Source organism: Echinops telfairi, unplaced genomic scaffold (genome assembly GCF_000313985.2).
Source record: "Echinops telfairi isolate 266 unplaced genomic scaffold, ASM31398v2 ScPeMD7_7469;HRSCAF=8507_1, whole genome shotgun sequence".
NCBI classification, from domain to species: Eukaryota; Metazoa; Chordata; class Mammalia; order Afrosoricida; family Tenrecidae; genus Echinops; species Echinops telfairi.
This window is the reverse complement of record NW_022111373.1, coordinates 73,681,901-73,691,249: the sequence shown is the minus strand read 5'-3', so window position 1 is coordinate 73,691,249 and position 9,349 is coordinate 73,681,901. Positions and strand designations below refer to the sequence as shown.

Sequence of the window (9,349 nt, the reverse complement as noted above, 5' to 3'; positions counted from 1 at the left end):
GCGCGGTATTAAGTGAAGCTCATGGAGACTGTGTGCTCGAGCGCCTTGCGGCGGAGGGAGGCGATGCTCGTGCCCCGCCACACGTCGCTGCTGTCCGGGGAGCTGCAAAGCTGGGGCGAGCCGGAGACATTGCTGGGACCGGGGAGGGAGGCGGGCACCATGCCGGGGAAGGCGGGCTGGTAGAGGTGCGACTGCAGCCCGGCGCCGTTGGAGCCCGCCAGGCTGTTGGACAGGCCCATGGAGTTGGGCGGCGGCCCGGCCGCCAGGCTGCACTGGGACAGCGACTGCGCCATGGCCTGCTGCCGGCCCAGCGCGGGTGGCAGCGGCAGCTGGGGCACGCCCGGCGTGGCGGCCGCCGCCCAGCGTGTGTCGTTGGCGTGGAAAGAGCACAGGCTGTCGCCCATGGCGGCCGCAGCGGCGGCCGCGGCGGACGGGAACTGCGGAAGGCCTGGCGTGGGCAGCAGCGTGCCCGGCGCGCGGAACACGTTGGTCGTCTTCTTGCGCTTCTTCCACTTGGCTCGCCGGTTCTGGAACCACACCTGGAGGGGGCGAGGCCAAGAGACAGACAAGGCACCGTTAGCGCGCCGGACCACCCGCACAGCTGGGGCTGGAACCCGAGGAGTCCCGGGCAGATACACTCACTCGGCTCTCCCGGAACCGCGACAGGTCCTCACACCGTGGGCTACACCCTGGTTGTTCACCGGTCCCTGGCAGCTGGCTCCCCGCGCACCGACAAGCAGAGGCGCCTGCGTTACAGGCCTGCCTCGCGCTGGAGCGCAGCGCACGGGCAAACAGACTGGTGCGGGTGTTCACCACGCCCCTGCACGTTGACAGGTTCTGTGCACTGCACAGGCACTCGGGTCTGCAGGCAGGCGTGTGTCAAGGTTCAACCCACAGGTGTACAAATGAAGATAAACATGTGTACCCATGTGGCTTAATAGCATGCCTTTTAACACTGATGGGGTATTGACTTTTCAGAAACGCTGGAAATTTGGAAATTGATGCAGGGCTGGGGATGACATCGCCAGTAACAAAATCAGAAGACAAAGGAAAGTCCCTAAGGCCACGTTTGACAGCGCAGAAAGGTATGGTGGGAAAGAGAGCCACTAAGCCAACATTGTTTGGGTCACTGCTGCCTTCTAATTCCTCAGATTGCACTTGATTCTACAACTCAGTCTTCGTGTTTCCTTCTCAAACGACGCCAAGGACACCTTTGTCTGTACTGTGGGATGTGTGGAAACTGCTGCTGGAGTCTGAGCCCCAGGGCCTTCAAGCCTATTCGGTTCAAAAACTTACTATCTCAAGCACCCAGGCCTTCAATTCCCTCAAGTCGCCCCCAGTTCATCTACATAGCCTAAAATCAAATTCTCTGGTCATTACAAATTAAAGGAGGTCAAGTTTATAGCTCACACTAGCTTTTTAATTTTGCTTTTCAGGGTCGGGGGAGGCATCTTTTCCAGAAAGACATATTTGATCAAATATCTCCCAAACGAAAAACGAGCCTCTTACACTTTCTCAACAGTAGCCTGATGATTTCAGACCTTCCCAGGCTCTTTGGCCTACAGATGTCAAATTCACTACGGCAGGAGATGAGTTCTGCCTGAAGTAAACCAAGTAAGCTGCCTTCTTTGGCACACATTTGAATGAGATCTCTCTCTTTCTCCAGAATAATTGCCATTGTGCCTACTTTAACACCTAGTCAGCTGGAGGTTTTCAGTACAAAATGTAAATGCTCAGGTATAAATTGAGTTTCTTCTTCGAATTTGGCAGACACAATTGGACACTCCCATTAGTGTTAAAAGCTTATTCACCCATTACTTCACTCTATTTGGTGTGTACTCTGTGAGCCTGAGTATCTTGAGAATGGATCAACCTACACTCATCTACATCAAGCACCACCCCCTCTTCAAGCCCCCACCGTACACAGTGGTGTTCTATACTCCTTTGAGGGAAGACCCACTCTTCCCTAACTAGTATGAATTGCATTGCAATCTTGGGGTCTTACTTGCCTCTCTGCCATACCTGTGAGGTCACCCACCACTTTGTCTTTCTCTGGTTTCTACCCCATTTCCCACGTTGACTGCCTACCCAAGTGTCTGCGCAGACCCTGAGTGGCTGGCTTGGTGGATTAATGAGGCAGCAGAGGCCTCGATGGTGGATGAGATCAATGCAGCCCACTGCAGATTGAGCTGTTAGCAGGTGGCTTTGAGGGGCCCATCCAATGCTGAAATGGGGGGGGGGGCAGCAGAGGGAGGAAGATGGGACAGAGCCCTAGACCAGGATGTGACCAGGAGTCCAAACATGCCACACCCAGATAAATTTTTGAGAGATATTTGTAATATCAAAATGGGTTCCTAATACCAAAATGTTTGCATGTTTGGGGCAGGGGTAAGAAGAGCAAACAAACAAACAGAAACACAGAGGGTTAGCCCTACAGCATTTCATTAGAAAATCGGACTGCCAGAAAGGTTTCTAGTTTATGAACAGGCCAAAAGAGCAGCAGAAAATAACTAAATATTAAAGGAACCATCAAAAATCGTGCTCAATTATGTTTGAGGGTTAGTAGTCAAATGGCTGGTACAACATTTTTTATGTTTCATGGCTTAGTGGGATTGAAGGGGGGAGATTTGCATGGGATCTGTGCACTTCATTCCAACCTATGATGCATATGTTTTTAAAATGTGAAATGTTTCCACTTGAAAACTAGAGCATGACGCATTAGAATGCAGGCAAAACCTAAGGGAGATTTAGAGAATGCACAGAGGACAACTCCAGAAAATACCTTAACCAAAGTCACAGGCCAACTTTGTACCCGGTTTGAAATGCAGCTCTTCTCTAAGAATGCTTAATACAACAGTGAGGATCTAATGGAGGTTGGAATCTAAAAATCCGCTTTCATGATATCTGCTGTTACAGTAATATAGACATACTGTAAATGTATTTTAAAATATATAGCCCGTTTAATTCTCTAGCTATAAATGGCTCAGAAATGGAGAAAGAGGAGGAGAGGGAGAGAAGATTAACACACACACACACACACACACACACACACACCTCGAAGCAAACGCTTTATGAAGATCTCATTGGAATCCAGCAAATGATTAATGTGAAGATTTGGGAGGAAATCTGGGGAGCTGTATTAAAGCCTAGATCTCAGGTTCATTTCGATCAGCCAGCCGTGAACTCTGGGCTGAATTCATTACACTATAATAGTGCTGGGAGAGGAAGAAAATGCAATTTCTCATTCCATTAGAAAACTAGAAAATACTCTCAGCTTGTCCCCCTATTAAGATGTGGCAGGTGACAGGGCCATTCTGGGGGACACGGTCAATGGAATTACAGCACATTATTTTTGTTCGAATAAAATATTGAAAGGCAAGCCTGACTGTGCAGAAGTTATTTCACTGATTTGGTTTTTATGTAAATAAAATATTGAAAGTTAATTAATCCATGCTAGAGACTAATGATTATGCTTATTATATTGCATTTGATCGCATAATTTGCATGATTCTCGCATTGCTGCTTAATAAGCCATTCCAGGTTATAAATAATTCTGAAATTGGTTTCTAATAATGGCATGCTATAAAAAGAATGGTTTTATTACAGTCGCCAGAAAAGGGGAGCAGTATCAGACATGAAATTGGCCTCCATGTGAGTAGAGTTGCTCTAACAAATCCCTAAAAGTGTAATGTATGCCAAAAAGAAACAGAAAGTAAATAAGTATCTTGTATAATTTAGCCTGAAGTCAAAAAGCATTTTTAATTGCAATAAATTAAATGTTTAAATCATTTTTAATCCATGTGAGGGTCCACATACTGAAAAAATGTGTGGCAATCTGTTAACTATGAAGAAACCTATAAAGTACTCATCATATAGGAACATAAACCAATTACTATTTAATTTGGATTTGGTCAAGGAGCAAAAGTACAGTGAATTGTGAAGTAAATACATTTTCCATAAATTATTTTTGCACTACATAATGTTAATCATCTTGAAATGTTAATTAAGAAGGTTATGTTGATCTGATTACTTTTTAAACTATGGAACATTATTTTTAAAAATATTGAAATTGCCATTCTTTTAAATTGTTTCTATCATCAGCCTAAAGCCATTATCTCTGGTTGAACATTATGCTAGAACCATTAAAGTACTTTGTCTCTTTCATCTTGCAAATTCTTTTGTGTACTTTTTGAAAGCAACTGTTCCTATTACATAGCTTACATTTTATTTCACTTAAAACTTTGTTATTAAAAGAATTATTGTCATTAACCTTTGGAAGAGCTAATAAAGTTTAATAGACTGGTTTCTTTTTGAATATATATAATCAGTTGTACAATTGTGATTATGAGTTCTATTTTAATGCAAACTAATAACTAGTATGGCTAGGTTAAGCAACCATTTTTTAATTATAAAACAAAAATTAATATGTAATAAGATTCTCTACAAATGCATTTGTAAATTTCCAGTTTCATTTTAACACCTCAGTATTATAATTTGCAGTAGTGGCGGTATTTGAAAGGTCTTTATTTACCTGTAAGAGCTTGAGCTCAATTTCAGATTTAGAAAAAGGTATAAGGTAAATAAAATTAAAGAGCATTAACAATGTATTTGCACAATTCAATTTGCACTCTTTTGTGTGTAATGTTAATGGCCAGTTAGTGGTTCAGGTTTTCAATAATTCCCTAAGAAAACCACTCAGATTTCTACTGAGTAAATATATCAATCATTATGTTATATTCTTAATATTACCTTATTAATTTGAGGACTTTCCATCCTCAATGACATTGATATTCTGATTCTTTGTGTAGAAACATGTGCCGTTCCCACCCCCGTTTGCACTATCTTTGAAATGCTAAACTTAAGAATACTTAAGACTGTGATTAATTTCTTATAACAGCGGGTTCTAGCTCAACCAATTGGGCTGATAGAAAACACCTACGTCCGAGAAGCAAAGGAAGCTTTTCAGCACCACGGATAGTTCGAGACTAATTGAGTCTCTTCCAATTTCACCACCAGCACCTGTCCATGAAATATTTGACATATTCTTTTCATTCGTAAAAAAGGGGGGGGGGATAAAATACCTTGGATTTAATTAGGCATATGCTTTTAGTCCTCAGTTTTCAGGAGAGGTATAGATGTGCTTTTCTTGATGATTTATTATTTTCAACTTGGATGGTGATTGGACAGATATAGGGGGGTTAATAATGATTTTGTCTACTACCTGTCAACCTTTCCCGGCCGCTCCTTTCTTCTGGCCGTGTGCACAGCAAAAAGTCGTCTTTTTTTTTCCTTCTTAGGGGAATCTACAAATCTAAGGCTTTGGCCGATCACTCCAGTTGCCCTTGTGGACCACCGCCCAGCCCCCTGGCAAATAGTCAAGCTAGAGGATGTTTTTGTCTGAGCAGGCTGGAGAGTCCTATTCAGAAGAAGCCGCAGGGTGTGGTTCCTGACCCCCCAAATAAGGCACCTGTTCTGTCGTCCTACTTCCTCCCTTTTTATATTGGGTGTGTGAGTGTGGCGTCCTGAATTTATCCAGGCGCTTAGCACAAACTCATTAGGGATCGTGAAATACTTGTCAATTACACGGGCGAGCGTTGAGGTGCGCGCTCTGTTTAGGCGCCTGGGAGCCGGCGGAGATTCCCTCCTCCAGTGGAAAAAGTCAGCCTGGCCACTAACTGAACAATGCGGGCCTCAGGTTTCAGGTCTCTAGAAGGCTGTGGATACGCTGGTGAGAGTGGGGTGCGAATGGGGGTCCTGCACGCCCACTGGAGACGGCGATCGGGCACAGTGGGCAGAACAGGGGCTAACCAGAAACACAGAATCGGCTGAGACGCAGCCCAGGATCCAGGCAGAAGGGAAACCCCTTTCCCCTTGGCTTGACCCTCCCGCGCCTCCTGGCCCGGCGCCCTAGCCCAGCGTACCTGCACTCGGGACTCGGTGAGGCCGATGCGCAGCGCCAGCTCCTCGCGCATAAAGATGTCGGGGTAGTGAGTCTTCGCGAAGCTCCTCTCCAGCTCGTTGAGCTGGGCTGGGGTGAAGCGCGTCCGGTGGCGCTTCTGCTTCTGTTGGCCTTGCTGCTGGCCCGCTTGGCTAGGGTTCGGGCCGCCCTGCGGCCCCGGCTGCTTGTCGGGGTCCTTGGCGCTCACCGCCAGCGAGGCCTGGGTAGAGCCCACGGTGGTGATGTCCTCCCCTGGCAGCAGCGTGGTTCCCTCGACCGGGTCGGAGTTGGGCGCCAGGTCTCCGGGGTGACCCCCGGGGTCGGAGCCCCCCACGCCCAGCCTACACTTCACCGCCTCCCGGTGGCCCAGAAGCTCGGCGGCATCTTTCATACCTGAGAAGGCAAGAGGGTCGCGGTCACTACTTTCCTGACGAGGCCAGGAGGGACTGTCCTCCCGGCGTGGTCCTCCGGCAGACTCATTCTCGGCTCCCTGCGCGCCCGCGCGCGCCCCTCGGACGAAACTCCGGGCGTGCTCATCGGAGTTCCCCGGGATCTGGACAGCTAGGCTGGGGTAGCAACTCCCAGCCCTTGCCCTTCTCTCCTCCGCAGCAGGCTCGCGTAGCAAACAGCACACGCTGTCGTCTCTCCCACTATAAAACATTCCCAGGCCCGGCCATAAAACATGCTCTGAGTTCCTTGCATAAACCGTACCTCGGCGCTCCAGTAAACCAAGAGCAAGTCGTGGGGCTGGAAGGAGGACAAGAAATGAAAGGATTCTTTGGCTGCAGCCCCACCTGCCCTTTGGCAACCGGCGAACTCTTGCTCGCTGGTCCTTAGCCGATCGCCCTCTCACCTTCCTGAAGATGAATGTGTCTCCAAGCCTTCCACCCCGCGAAATCAACCCAAATCAGCTCCGCCTCCCCCTCGAATCAGAGAGAATGTTTGGGGGAAATGGAGTCACATCCATCACCCACGATTTCTAAACCGGAAACCCAGAGCCCAGGCACCCAGACAACATTAACCAAACTCTTAGAGACAGGGTAGTGGATCGAACTTGAGAGAATTCAACTTTTTCTTCCCGGAAAAAATAAAGGGCGCGTTCCTCTGAGCCCCTTGCAGAAGGCGGGATGCCCGTGAGGGTGAATGGGGCTTTTCGCCTTTCCCCACAGCACACTTAGCAAATCCAGCTGCATGGCAGAGGCTGCGCCTTCTTGCCAGATTTTTACCGACTGGCCCATATTTACACGGGGAGGAATAAGGTGAGGGATAAAGAGAAAGGAGGAAGGGGGAAATGCACAGAGAAAGAGAAAGAATTCCCAAATAAAAATAAATGGGAGGGGAGAGAAGAGAAACACCTCCTAACAAATTATCACGGGGTGGATCGCCTTTCAAAAATATAAAGGGGGTGGGGAAAATTAAAAATAAGAAAAACAAAAAGTAACAACATTCCCCAACTCCTTTTTTGGATCTACATATTCCATAGATTTTTTTTAATAAAGACGATGTTAAATCAAATTAAACTTTAATGCAGCACAATTACTTTTAAAGAAATTAGTCCATTTAGGGCGCATTAAGGTAAAATAAGGAACAAATTGACAATTTCCTGCCCCGGCTTCTCCTGGCTGCCAGGGCGAGAGGCGCGCACTCACCTAGCCTAGCGTCCAGGAGGTCGGCGTGAGACAGCATCGCGCACCGCTCCAGGGCGAAAGCTGTTCCCCCCCAAATTTTAGCGGCTTTAAGTTATTTAAAATAGATATAAGCTATAAGCTATACGATATAGATATATATAGATCACCTAAATGAAAGAAAATTCGGTTTGTGGTTAAAAAGGGGGCTTCTTGCATTATAATGTCCTTTAGAGAGACGGGGAGGTGCTTAACAGTTGAATGAACCCGTGAGCAGCTCGGCGAGGGGACCAATCAGGAGGGCAGCCTGCAAATGTCAGCGCCCGGAGAGTCCCCCACTCCGCCCGCCCGCGCCCGCCCGCCCGCGCGCCCGGAGGAGGCGGCGGCAGCTCAGGCGGCTCCAGCCCCAGGGCAGCAGCCCAAGCGGTGGCGGCCGCCGCGGCCTCTCCGGGCTTCCGAGCCTGGCCCTAGTTAACGCTTCCTGGCGGTTTTCTCCGGGTACACGTTTCCTTTCCCCCCCTGCCCCGCCCTGCGCCCTTCAAAGGCGCCGCTCTCCCGGAGCTGGAATCTGCCAGGGGCAAGGGCAGGGCAGCCGCTAGCGGAGGGCATGACACCCGCGTGACCCGGGAGACGCCCCCGCCCGCGCACGCTTAGCGGCCCTGCTTGCGGCTGCCCTAGGCAAGCCATCCTGGACACCAGGAAACCGCGCCGCCGCCCCGGGACGGTTCCCGGACTTCCCTGCCGCCCAGGTGGTCTGAGCCCGCAATTCGGCAACTCGGGCGCCGCGTCTGGGGCCGGGCCTACAAAGCCCAACGGAGGGCCCGGAACTCCGAGCGCAGAGCGGAGTGGGCCTCCAGATGCCTCTCGGGGTCGGATCCGGCTCTCTGCACCCTTTCCGCTCGTTCCCTGCGGCAAAGCGGTCCTCAGTGGGGTCCACGCACGGCATCGACCCCTAACCCGCTCTCCCGGTCAAAGTTTTCAGTTCAGCTTGGCCCCCAAACTCTCTTGAAGGCTGTAAATAAAGTTTAGTGTTCTTTATTTTCCTCTTGAATATGTTAAACTACTTGAACAATTTAAAGTGCTTTGCACAAGTGAAGCGAACCATTTCTAATGTTCTGATTTTTCAGAGCCAGCCAACAACAAAGTTTAGATTAGTAATATATTTCTAACCAGAGTAATTTTCAAGATCATTAGGCATTTATGTAATTAGTGCCAAATCTATAAGCTTTTATTACGATTATTAGAGTAAAATCAGTATAAATTTGTACTAATTTACTACTGTTTAGACTTGGCTGTCAAGCTCGGAGGTTCTTATTGTAAATGATAACTGAGGAAATTAAGTGCAAAATTTTGTACCATTTCTGATCTGCTCCTAAACAATCCGTTTCAATTGTATTTGCAGCAGAACGTAATGCCCCTTTAAAGTTATTTGACTTCTATTTTTATTTGCAACCCAAGAAAAATGCCTTCTACCCAGGCACAATGAAAACTGATATTTACCACTCCCAACTTGATTAACATTGATTTTTAATTCGAGAGTGATGCAATTAAGATTATTCATTTAGTGCAAATAAAGCTTCCACAAAAGGGTGGCCCTATGAAGTCTGTTTTAAATAATACCGAGCAAATGGCTTTTTTTGTTCGCCGTCCAATTGACTTACACAAAACATTGGAAATGCTGCCTGAGAGCAGATGCGAGAGGAAGCGTGTGTGTGTGTGTGTGTGTGTGTGTGTGTGTGTGTGTGTTTGTGCAGCTGTGTGACAGGGACCGAGCAAGGAGACAAAG

The 9,349-nt window shown here is 48.0% G+C and overlaps 1 protein-coding gene across 1 annotated transcript; it reads right to left on the bottom strand.

The window, feature by feature from the left end:
• Positions 1-8: 8 nt before the first annotated feature.
• On the bottom strand, positions 9-7,630 carry LOC101644133 (orthopedia homeobox). Its single transcript, XM_004703525.2, has 3 exons — positions 7,588-7,630; positions 5,922-6,331; positions 9-539 (listed from the first exon to the last, which is right to left on the bottom strand). Exons 1-3 carry the CDS (start codon positions 7,622-7,624, stop codon positions 9-11), a joined length of 978 nt encoding a protein of 325 aa, XP_004703582.1. The 5' UTR covers positions 7,625-7,630.
• Between the last annotated feature and the right edge of the window lie 1,719 nt (positions 7,631-9,349).

Bases quoted from the DNA above. Each gene is read 5' to 3' on its own strand.
- LOC101644133 (XM_004703525.2), bottom strand. From the start codon at position 7,624: ATGCTGTCTCACGCCGACCTCCTGGACGCTAGGCTAG. The intron at 6,332-7,587 runs GTGAGTGCGCGC...TTGCCTTCTCAG, and splicing joins CCTCCTGGACGCTAGGCTAG to GTATGAAAGATGCCGCCGAG. The intron at 540-5,921 runs GTACGCTGGGCT...CGCCCCCTCCAG, and splicing joins TCACCGAGTCCCGAGTGCAG to GTGTGGTTCCAGAACCGGCG.